The sequence below is a fragment of the Gymnoscopelus braueri genome, assembly GCF_963280865.1.
Source record: "Gymnoscopelus braueri genome assembly, chromosome: 2".
NCBI lineage: Eukaryota > Metazoa > Chordata > Actinopteri > Myctophiformes > Myctophidae > Gymnoscopelus > Gymnoscopelus braueri.
Window position 1 is genome coordinate 24156309 of NC_137604.1, and position 12685 is coordinate 24168993.

A 12685-nucleotide genomic window follows, 5' to 3' on the forward strand; every position below is an offset into this window, starting at 1 on the left:
GCTAGCTGCACTGGACACACATTTACAAACATTGGAAGCAGTCCCACTTCGACCAATCACAAAGGATCTGGCGAGGCCGCGCTCCATATATGGTGAAAAGGGTGGAGCTACAACTCGGTTACTGAGCTATCGCTGTGGCAACAGCAGCCATATGCAGCGTTGCCATGTCCGCTTATTATAAGCGACGTTGGGTTTATTTTTCTGTGAAGTTGCTGGTAAATATTGGTAGTTGCGGGTTGCGTTTTTTTTAATCTTGTTTCTGAAGTATAGTTGCTTATTTGGGCCTGCTACCAAATGTTATATTTAAACCAGTGGTTCTCAAATATTTTCATGTCATCGTGGAGGCCCAACGTCACGAGGGGGGGGGGGGGGGTGAGGGGGCAACGCCCCCTCAACCGGACCATCGAGCCCCCTAAGCCAAGATTGAAAGACTGCCATTTAAAAATAAACCTACTGGTACTTTTTAATTAAGAGCGTTTCGGCGTCAAGCCTTCCTCAGCGTGTTAAGACAGTGGGCAGTGGTGTTGTGTCAACTTGTGTGTACCAGGACTCAGGGACTGATAAACAGACAGATTTCTTTTTTTTAGATCGGCTATTTTCAATGCTTATTTCTCTCACAAAATCTGGCAACGCTGGGCAACAGCAATCATATGACAGCGGTGGTTGACCAATGAGAGCGCGGAGCGCAGAAAGCGGGCTATTCGCATACGTTGAACGTCTTCAAACAGCAGTTCATTCATATACTCTGACCTTTGATAGTAAAACTACAAAAGCAGGTATGAAAAAAAGGCGGTGTACGTACAGTTTTGAGCGAAATTATGCATTTTAAATGGACCCTAGTCTATAAAAGCTTACAACCACTGCTACTACCCTTAACATGAATCATAGTGTCCTCTTTATTTGTATTCTGGGGCCAAAGCCAAAAAAATCGGCAAAACATTCTTCATATACATGCTATTCCAAAGATAATTGAGTGTAGAAGAGGGGAACAAAGAAAGGAGAGAATGGAGCCCCTGGGGGACTCCCATCAACTAGTAAAAGTGGTTGAACCAGGTAACCGAAAGAGTGGACACCTGAGAACTCTGGGTACAATTGCTACAAATTTGGGCATAAACAAGAAGTTAAAGGGTAGATTTATGTCTGATAATGATGTACCATGCATGTTCAAATCATGTGTACTATACATTATTTCTTTTATTTTCCAAAACATACATTTATTTTTTATTGTTTTACACTTTGGAAACAATTGCCAATTTAATATTAAGGTGCCCACAAGGTTTAGTTGCCTACTCGATCAGTTGAGCCAAACACTATCCAGAATTACAGAAGCAAAGAGTGGGTTACAGAAAACGCAATCTTCATCAACAAAATATTTAAAAGAAGTAATTTCATAAACATGTTTAATCATTTCAAACAGTCTTACAACGACAACATTAAAATCAAGATGAATACTATTCTAATAAAACACGGGTTGCAAAATATTTGACTTAAAGCACACAAGTAAAAGTTAAAGACATTCATTTGGAGTGCAATTTCATTAACTGATGAGAAATGTATGGAAGTCTGGAGGTGAGGAATAGCCCAGCGGTTTTAAGTGTTTGTCCTTAGTTGGTAATCTAAAGAAAGAGAAAAAATTTAAAGCAAAATATATTATTACTACCATGTTATATACTGTATTAATACCATAATTCTCACCATTTACCACAAAGAACAATAGCTCTTATGTTAAGTATGGAGGTTTAATCCTACCTCCACTCTGTGTGATGTAGCGGACCCATGGTAACGCCTGATAACCACTTTTTTCAATTATCTTCATATACCGCACCTAGTGCAAGACACAGATGTTAAGGCAAGAGTGTTTTACCTAACCAAATTTGTCTAATCTGATCATCAGCTTTTCCGTTAACTTCACTCTGCAATATAGGTTATAGGTTTTGCATGTCCTGTGCATAACATTGCACTTCTCAGGTGCTGGATAGAGCCATATATATATATATATATATATATATATATATATATATATATATATATATATATATATATATATATATATATATATATATATATATATATATATATATATATATATATATATATATATATATATATATATATATATATATATATATATATATGTGCATTCTGAAAAGGCTGCAGACGCCGATAGAATTGCATTGAACATGAACTTGAATTAGGCACATATACTACACCAGAGTGTAAAAAAATATTTTACCCATAAGATCTCAAGAGTTAAATGAACTCTCCACCTTCCGCTGTGTATAAGGTGAAATGGGATAAAAAAGGGTCAACCCTGCACACTTCACACATGACACACACCTGTATCCCAGAGACTGTGAAGTATGGAATCTCAAAATTAACAGTGATGGGCGGCTTTCCCTCCTTTTCAGCATTCTCCACACTGGGCAGACCGAAATGAGCCCTCATCAGAAACTCTTTACCTCCCTGTATGGATGGACAGATGGATACATACATAGATAAATATATACAAGGATTGCCTACCGTCTACATCTTGAAATAAGGCAAGGCAAGTTTACAGTATGTATGTTTCATAAACAAAAGCAGTTCAAAGTTCTTCACAAGTTCACATAAGATAAAAGGGCATTCAATGGCATAAAAAAAAATATTTAAAGAGAGATAAAGATGTGGGACCCAAACCCACACCTCTAGGGGGACTCAAACCCCACAACATTAAGAAATAGGACTAACCCGTACGTACATAGCTATGGGACATGAACCCACACTGTATTAAAATCAGAAACTGACAACCACACCACCAGTGGGACTCGAATCCCACGATAAACAGAGTAATAGACAGACAGGAATAGACAGATAGCTGTATAGAGGAGGGACGATGAAGTGGACTTCTTACAGGGAAAGATTTGATGGTCCACACTACTATGTTCTTCTCTGGGACGTATTTGGCGTGGCCTGTGCTGGTTTTGAACTTGGGTGAGTCTGCATCACTGGGTACAGGCACTATCACCTCCACATTATTGGCCACAGACTGTTTTTTGAACTGGCCCTTAGCCTAGTAAATAACAAGAACAAGAACAACAATAAGTTCAGCCTCACATACATTAATTTGTTTGATCCATTTTTCTTTTCTATATACATGTCAAACAAATAACGAATTATTATTGTATCCACTCCTTTTTTTATTGAGTAATGTACTGTAATACTGTACCTTGACCATAATTTCCACTCTACTGTGAGAGAATTTCTCTATCACTGATTCAATCCATATCAGAGGCTTGACCTGTGTGAGAAAGAGTGCAGCTTAATTAACGACTTTCAACCTGGCATCCCTATTTTGGGCCTGTCATTACGTGAAAAATGTCAAAACGTTTAAAAGATTTTCAAAAACGTTCCAAAGATTTTCAAAAACCTGTTTTAGCTGTTTTTGTGTGACACTGCTATACAATCAAGTATAAAATAGGGCTTAAGTGGTTTTAAGGAGATTCTGAATCGAGACAGTTACAGTATACAATTTGAGTCATTGCGAACGCAGCGGAAGGACGCAAGTGGAGCTTACTATGAAACCGTGCTCGGGCTGTGTCTCTGTGTCTCTGTGTCTCTGTGTCTCTGTGTCTCTGTGTGCACTGCCTGTGTGCAGCTCCTCTGACATAAGTAAATGTCCAATTTAGACGTACCATACATCAAATGAAAGGTCTTTGAAAACTGAACACACCTGTCAAGGTTGCGTTTAAGCCCACCCCTTCCCCCGGAAGCCACGCCCCGGAGAAGCCTCCTAAAAACTCCCCATTGAAACCCCATGTTAAATGAAAAGTGCCCGAATCGCTCCGAAACTTTTTCTACCCCCCCTAAGTGGGGGTCTACGAACAAATACTTCAGGCTCGGATTTTGGCTCCGCCCCCCGGAAGTGGGTGAACAGGCACTTCAAACACTTTGTTGAATTGTTCAAAAACATTCAGAGTTTTTTTTTTGTGAATCTGTATTTTTCTAAGATGCTCCTTTTAACGCAGATTTTTTTTGTATTTTTAAATATTTTTTAATTGGTTACTTTTTTTTAAATATTTTTTTTCATATTTTTTTAAATTTGTTTGTGTTCGCTTCCCGCGTTCGCGCGTCTTACTTGTGTTATTAATATGACCTAAAAAGCCTCATGAATTGTATGTTTGCTCATTTGGTTCTAACAAAATCACGTCATTCTTCAGAACATTCAACCATGCCACTATTAATCGATTACATCCTGGTTATCAACAAATGAGACACATATAACACTAGCAAACATTATGATCTCATGAGTTATCTTATATTCTGTATGTATTCTAACACACTAATTATTAGTAACAATGGCCATTTTGCATCAAGAAATGTCTCATTTGAATGCGTTCATTTGACCAGCACTCTCTCATTTCATATAAATATCATGCATTTAGTACTAGATGATACATCTAAATGATGATATGTGACCATGAGGGACAGAATGTGACTGACATGAGTGTTGATGCGGTAGGACATGAGTTCAGACTCTCCATCCGGGGGTATGAAGGAGATGGTTCGGTCACTTTCAAATCGCGAGAGGCGCACACACTGATGGAACTTCACGTCTTCCATGGTCACGGTTTTTCCTTTGTCACCTAAATGCAAAAACAGCAAACTTCATGGAAACTACAGTACATGATAATGTCAGTAAAAAAGACAACAGTGACCCCTACTGGTGCTCAAAGAATAATCACAAACAATGGCATTGTGTGTGTGTGTGTGTGTGTGTGTGTGTGTGTGTGTGTGTGTGTGTGTGTGTGTGTGTGTGTGTGTGTGTGTGTGTGTGTGTGTGTGTGCGTGTGCGTGTGCGTGTGTGTGCGTGTGTGTGTGTACATACGTCCAGTGAGAGCAAAGAGGACTCGATCATTAAGGCCCAGTCGTAGTTCAGGCATCCCAGACAACATGGTCTTCAGCTTGATGCTGCCTACGATGTCACTGCTCATCACACTGCCATTAGCATTCACCTGGAAGCAAACAAATGTTGAATCATTTGATTCACCAAACAGAATAATTTGATAAACACTGAAGAATCACCTGATAATGATAACAAAAATAAATGTACATTTCCAAATTACTTAATGAAGATGCAATTATAGTGTACGTACTAATATTAATAATCATTATCATCTTCATCATTGTAATAATAGGTATTTTTGTAGGACTTGAGCTCTTATCGCATGCATTAAGTAAGGTCTTCTTTGCTTTGACATTACTGCCGTGATGCTGTCTCTCATGAGACAAACACAGATCAATAAACCACATCCTATCCCAGCTTACCAGCACATTGATGGATTCAATGACGTCAATAAAGACCTCATTCTTCTTGTACTTGATGCCCTCAGACCTCCAGGACACAGCATTAGTGACAGTGGTCGGCACCTTGGTTTTGGTGACCTCCAGCTTGGCACCCTCCTGGGTGATGTACCTGCACAGAGGATATAGCTCTTAAATGTTTTTTTTTGTTTTGTTTGTTTGTTTGTTTTTTTGACCAGCGCCCCTCTAAATATATCCATAAATTACCAGGGTTATGAATGTTATGGGTTAGCTGTATGTGTGCATATCTTTCCATTACATATCATTATATAAGATCTGTTCTGTTCTGTTCTGAATCCTAGACAATGATAACATTTTTGATTGATATTTTGTGAAAAAGTGCAACATTTCTAATCATTTTGAAAACCTCATATCTGATTAAAGCTGCACATGTAACTTTCCTCCTCTACCCCGGATTTGAACCCAGTTTCCTGCGAAGTGCCACCATATTTTTTTTTTTTACCTTTGAGCTAAAAGTAAATAAATTGAATCTTGACCGTTAGGTCAAAATTTGTGTCAGACCCTGTGTCTGGGTGAGACATGACCTTTGACACAATCTAAATGTCTCAAAAGAGGCAGGGAGACAAAACACAACCACCCCAATTGTATAAGTTATATTGTATTAACATACACAAAATTAAAATCTATTCATTAAAAAACAGTTACATAGTGCTGCTATAAAGTTTCTATTTAAGAACATTTAACGTATGCGCAACATATAAAAAATAAACAAATTACAAAATGTCTCCTATAATGCCAGGCCCATAATACGGACAATTGGGAAATACACATCGACTGCATAATTGAAAATACAGATGTTGTAAAAAAAAATATATATATATGGGTCTGGCTCTATATAAGCTCTGTTTTGTGTTTATGTACTGTACGTCTGACAGAGTCTCACTCTTGTAAGATCTTGCTCTCGGTGGTCTGGGGGAAGCCAAAGTCCATTAGCTCATCTAGCAGCTCATAGACGACCACAAAGTTGTCCTGAATGCTCTCCTCCTCCAGCTCCTTAAAGTACTCTGTGAACACCTACGTTACACACAACACACATCATGGTGCTATACAACCCAAATGACTTTGGAAGATGGACAAGAGAGCTGTTTGGTTGATGTTTGTTTCCCACACAATACAATTTACCAATCAAATCATCAATAAGAAGAATGCCACACATAAATTAAACCAACCTCAGGCAAATATAAGCTTGACTCACCTCAACTAGTTTGTAGAGAAAGGAGTACACAAGTGAAGCATTGGCGTTCTTGTTCGTAGTGGCCACCACTAGAAAGGTCACGTCAAGGAGTATTGTACAAATTTGCTATTTCACTATTAAAGTCAGAATTATCACCCACTGATATTTAATTATATAAAATATTATAATTTAATTTGAGGGAGACCTCTTATTAAAAACAAAAAGTACCAAATGAACTAGTGCCAAATGCATTTTGTGTATTATGATTATGAGGCCCTCAACACCATAGCAGTGTGTGACAGTAACAAGAAAAAGATACAGTATAAATTGCTGTGCTTGATCCACAAGAAGTGAACGTTGCCGCGGGACATTATAGGACAAATAAGCCCTTCCTCTTCCCCTTCCATTAGTAAAGGCAGGAAGTGGTCAATTTCTGCCATGTCCACATCTCCTTTGTAATTCCGACAAATCAATACCTGAGGAGGGAAAATAACATCACATGGTTATTATCAGACAGCTACAGTACATAATCTTAGTTCATTACATAATTACCAATAAGAACAATAATTTAGCAGTGATGGACCATTTCAGGGAGACAGTAGCAACTGTTATGAATTTATTTATTTTTTGCAACACATTTTCCAAACAAGAATGTTTGAAATACAATAATGAAAGTGAAAAATTTGATTGCAAGTGAAAACTTAACATCTGCAATCTGCAAAATAGTGGTGCGTGCACATAACATTATAATAGTTATTCAGTGATGCAGTTGATAAAACCTGTAGGGAACTAATCGATTATAAAAAAATATCAATATAATAAAATAATAAATGGGGGCGGGGGGGGGGGGGTAGATATTTAGACAATTAGACAATTTAGTTGATTATAAAAAACTGTGTCGATTCGCTGATATAAAATACAAAGAGAAAAAACATATGCTTCGCGATTATTCATTTAATCTAAAAAGTTAGCGATAGAACAATCGCTATAAGAAAATATTTGATAGCTGCAGCCCTAGAACCCAGCCTGTGGGATCATGTGCTATTAAGGAATGTAGACTGATCACCCTCTGCAAAAGGGCTCATGTAAATTGATACATCTCAGCACATGAAATATGCTTCACAAATCAGACTTGACCTGCCTTTACTTGGATGTGTCAGAATGTGACTGAACAAAAACATGGAAATGGGTGAACAAATCCATGCAAATATTTACCTACAATCTGCTGTGACTGTTGAGTGATGGGTGTGTTGCCAGTGTGCATTACTCAATCTATCCCTCAGCTATGAATGTACTCCTTACTATTCTAAATGATGATAGATACAGTGGTGGAAATTGACTAAATGCATTTAGTAATGAATTTGAGCAAAATGTTGAGGTACATGTACTTTACTTGAGTAATATATTGTTTACTGTATTTTTAGTCCACTATTTAAAATCTGACATGTTTAGTTACTTTGCAGATTCAGATTATTAATACCAATATAAATAAACAAATTATGATACTTCTCTCTCTCGCGCACGCACACACGCACACACACACACACACACACACACACACACACACACACACACACACACACACACACACACACACACACACACGGTTATATTCAAATATTTGATTCTGTCTAATGTACTCTTTTTATTTGGCATTGGGCTCAGTGGGCTGGAGACTGCACTGGAGAGGTTTCTCAGTTACCTGAAACCACGTCTACCATGTATACATTACTTCCCCTCTCATATCCTTAAAGAACGCCCAACGCCGTTACCTAGGCTACATCTTAGATTACATTGTTCTGCGGGGCAAGAGACAAAGGATGATTGTTTTCTCATGCAATATTATAACAGTTACTACAGCAGTAACTGTGAAATGAAATAATTCGGGGGTTGAGGGGACTTCTGTTCTGATGCAGATCACTTTCAATTTTATAATTATATTCCATTTCCATCCATCGCGAGGGGTTGTCGCTTGTCAAAAACAACAGACCTACAAGCTGACAGAGTGTTAAAACGCGACGCGTTGTCAGCTTGCAGATCAGTTATTTTCGACAAGCAACAGACTGCAACCTGGAAGTGACAAGGAAAGGGCCGATGATGAATAACCCTGTGGCGAGATATTCATAAATTATTAACCACACAGAAAGCTACTGACTGATAGTTCACAGTTAAAGCAACAGTTAAACTTGCATCAACTTAGAACAAAACAAACTAAGAGACTTTTTGTTTGACATATCATAGAGCAGGCTGTCAACAGGCCTACTAATGCCTCCTACGTCCACTATCAATAATCAGAATTGATCTTACCTTTCCTTTCAAATCCAGCACGAAAACAGCCGAGGCAGACATTGCCTTCAGGACTATTACTGCCTTCTGATCTAAAAACTGACTCTGTAGAGTAAAGGTTAATGTCCTGTCAAACCTGAATTAATATGAATTTGGTTCCGCCATGGAGATCACAAAAATTCCTATAAAGCTAAAGGTGATCATGGATTCCTCCGTTTCTTTTCCTGGGGAGGTCGTGTGACTTGACGTCACCAGATCCAGGTAAAACATTGACAAAGGCGTTCTCACCTGGATTGACAGGGCCACTGTACTGCACCATTATACCCACGAGAGGGCGCAATAGATTAACACATGACGGTTTCTACTGTTTTGGTTTTTGGGTGGCTGTGTGCAGCACATGTACAGACAGGGCCCAAAGAGGCTTGGGGCCAGTGGTGGAAAAAGTACTTACGTTGTAAATACTTTACAAATTGACTTGAGTAAAAGTAGAAGTATTGGTATCAAAATGTACATAAAGTACCAAAAGTAGAAAGTACTCTTTATGCAGAATGTCCCATTTCACAAGTTTTCAAATGTATAAAAGTATTTTGAAAATAGCGGATCTACAAGTTAATGCGTTGATACGTCTATTTTCAAATGGCTGAAATGTATAGGGCTGAAGTGGTTATGTGTTGTGATAAGTAACAAGTAACTAAAGTTTTCAAATAATTGTAGTGGAGTAAATGTATAATATCTACCTCTGAAGACGTAGTGGAAAAAGTAAAAGTACCAAAAATTTGAAATACTCCAGTAAAGTAAAAATACCAGTGTATGTTTTGCTACGACTTTATGGATGGATGCTTGGCCTCGTTTTGGTGATTACACGTCGGTAGCCCACCATTTTGCCATGGCTTTGATAATCTGCAGGAGCACAACCCTTTGACTTTATGAGGACGTAGTTTTCAATGGTGGACAAAGACTCTAAATCAAGCCTTTTTTCCATAGTATACATAGTAGTATATGAGCGGCCCCTCCATCTTTGGACTAATCCATATTTTTTTATGAGATCTGATTGGCTCACAGTTGCGGCTGTCAGCCAGCCACGCCGTCAAAAACTTGTCTGTCCCAAAGTTTGACTGATCGACTGTGAAGGCATTGAAGATCGCGATCAACCGGTTGGTTACCAATGAGTCTTAGAGTAAGTACTACATTTGTGTCAATTGTCAAACCAGGTGGGTTTGACACAAATGTAGTAGGCTACAGGGAAACCAGGACCAGTGACCAGGCTTTTCTCTTCGCAGATGAGTAAGGTTAGGAACGAGGCTATGTCAAACCAGGGGCACCTGATTGGAACAGGAAGTGGGGGTATACTAATGGGAATTAGTATTCCCATTGACCTGGCCAACAGGCCTCTCCTGAGGGAGAACTGGGCCCTTTTGCAAAGCAGGATGCCTTGCTGCCACCTATGGTCGGTAGTAGTAAATAGATTAGAACGCAGTTTGTGACTCTATTTCTATAGGCCTATGTGTAGGCCTATAGCTGCGATGAACACAAGGACTGCTTTCACAGTCCTTGCCTAGTCGTCTTCTCTTCGCAGATGAGTGAGGCTGGGAACGAGGCTATAGGTTGTCGGTGGGATTCAGGAGTGTTACATTACTTGTGGGCTCACTTGACATTGCTGCATACATATCCTCTTTCTTTCTTTCTGTGAACTGGCTGCACTCCATGAGTGCATGGCTGACAGTTTGCTTTTTCTTACATGATGAGTCACAGAGTTCATCTGGATGTTTCCCCATCTTTGCCAAATCCCAAGCCAGTCTGCAGTGCTATGGAGATGATATCCAAAGCCTGCCTTTTTTGTGTAAACACTGGAGATTCTGTCCGGTGTTTCCACAAAAACGCTAATAAACAGCTTACATTTTGGGAAAGTGAAAAAACGCCTTCATCACTGTCTGCATATGCTAATGGCCAATGCCCGTGTGCACTGTGCAAGTTCAGATAATTGCTCAACCCACTAGGAGAACCATACAGAACAGACTCTTATTATCATGTTGTGCCCTAAAACCCCTTATCCAGACCAACTATGTCTGGTTCTTATCAGCAACGTGTAGGAAGACAGTGTGTAATAACATACATCACATTGGAGCCATTTACAAATGTAGGCTACACTTGAGGCTATGACTGATGATTGAAAACAAGTTAATGTAAACACATAAGCTTGTTTTTTGCTATCTGGATGCCATACATTAACAAGAGGCATCAGGATCTGAGCTCGAAAGAAAGAAAGAAAGAAAGAAAGAAAGAAAGAAAGAAAGAAAGAAAGAAAGAAAGAAAGAAAGAAAGAAATAGTTGTAACACTAAAAATCTAACATTTGCGAGGGTATGAGCTGTAACATTAATGTCATTATGGCTTTTGGCTCACTTTTTTTGAAATATTGCATATTGACTCAAGGGTTGCATCATTGGCCAATATTTTGACTTAAAACTACAGCAGCAAAGCAAACCAAAGCAACAGGAGTTGCTGTGTTTTTATTGGATGCAAACTGATGAAGTTAATTTATATTATTATATTATATTGCTTAGCATTGATTAGTCTGTGTTGCTAGCTTGAGTTTGAGAGCTGAGAACATGGGCCTAAAACACCAGCTGATGATAAGGCCGGAAAAGGGAGCTCAGGTCGGCAGGTCACAGCTGCTGAGCTGCCAGTAAGTCAGCGGCCCCTTTGTTTTATGGCTGTGCAGGGGAGATATGTTTTAGCACTAACAAGCTCAGGAGAAGACATCAAATATATTATTGTTTTCCTTTAGCCAATTATGAGCTGACCGTCAGGGAAGAGCAAGTCATCTTGTGCCTTGCTGGAACAACATGTCTGATGTGTGAATGTTACAGCGCTGTAAATAAATCTTTCTATTACCATTTTATATTGCATCTGAGTCAAGGTTTATCTGATCTTTTGAGAGTTTCAATTCCACTAGACTTTAAGACTGGAGTCCATAAATTGTAAAGCAAGGATTTCCACGTCAAAACATCAACACTAGCCTATACCTATAGACCACAGCTCTTGCTACATTCTGTGACCAGATATGTTTGTGCATATAGATACAAGTTGTGCATATACAGTAGATATGTTTGTGACATGTTCTGCTTGATCAGGAGACAGGATCAAGTTGTTGAAGTACAATTCATCTTACAATTGTATAAATATACCTAATCATTCTTAAACTGTGATAATGATGCATGTTTATCTTTCTCTGTAACACTGTATGCCCAGCATACAGTACAGTATGGTCCTGTCCTGCCTTGTCTAGCTTAGCTCTATCAGGCATACATATCATATCTTCCGGCCACCTCTGCAATCGTATCATATTCTCTGTATGTGCTTAATAAACTTAACAGTATGCTGTGTGATACTGCCGTGTGTCATCTTGGTCTCCAGACCTGCTGCTTGCTTAGCAGTGAAGTATGTCAACTTCAGGACCAGTCACCAACCACCTGGCAAGACGAGAGGATTGCTCCTCGCAATATTTAATTAACTTCCCAGAGTCTGAAGTTCAAGTCATGTTCCTGCTATACAGGTTTAGCATAGATTATATAGGTCTAGTATATAATTATACTGTATACATTATAGCCTAAATGCAGGGCTAGTGTTATATATATAGCCTATAGGTCTAGTATGTTTAGATTATACAGGTAGGCCTATATTATACAGTGTTAATTTTGACAGCAAATTCAGATTTAGTCTTAGTCTTAGTCTTTTGAATAACACACCATTTTGTTTTAGTCCTATTTTAGTCATCTGAAATTGTTTAGTCTTAGTCTAGTCTCGGTCGACTAAATATCAAAATCTTAGTATTTTAGTCTTAGTCTTAGTGAACAAAATTAACA

The 12685-nt window shown here is 38.6% G+C and overlaps 1 protein-coding gene across 1 annotated transcript; it reads right to left on the bottom strand.

Annotated features, from left to right (window-relative positions):
- Nucleotides 1–1355: 1355 nt before the first annotated feature.
- ap1m2 (adaptor related protein complex 1 subunit mu 2) lies at nucleotides 1356–9055 on the bottom strand. Its single transcript, XM_080454368.1, has 12 exons — nucleotides 8843–9055; nucleotides 6855–7011; nucleotides 6557–6624; nucleotides 6245–6375; nucleotides 5305–5452; nucleotides 4865–4991; nucleotides 4480–4622; nucleotides 3206–3277; nucleotides 2891–3049; nucleotides 2338–2463; nucleotides 1750–1825; nucleotides 1356–1616 (listed from the first exon to the last, which is right to left on the bottom strand). The coding sequence occupies exons 1-12, from the start codon at nucleotides 8882–8884 to the stop codon at nucleotides 1591–1593; spliced, it is 1275 nt and encodes a 424-aa protein (XP_080310494.1). The 5' UTR covers nucleotides 8885–9055; the 3' UTR covers nucleotides 1356–1590.
- Nucleotides 9056–12685: the final 3630 nt, after the last annotated feature.

Bases quoted from the DNA above. Each gene is read 5' to 3' on its own strand.
- ap1m2 (XM_080454368.1), bottom strand. From the start codon at position 8,884: ATGTCTGCCTCGGCTGTTTTCGTGCTGGATTTGAAAGGAAAG. The intron at 3,050-3,205 runs GTACAGTATTAC...GTTATTTACTAG, and splicing joins GAGTGGAAATTATGGTCAAG to GCTAAGGGCCAGTTCAAAAA. The intron at 2,464-2,890 runs GTAAGAAGTCCA...CCATCCATACAG, and splicing joins GGACCATCAAATCTTTCCCT to GGAGGTAAAGAGTTTCTGAT.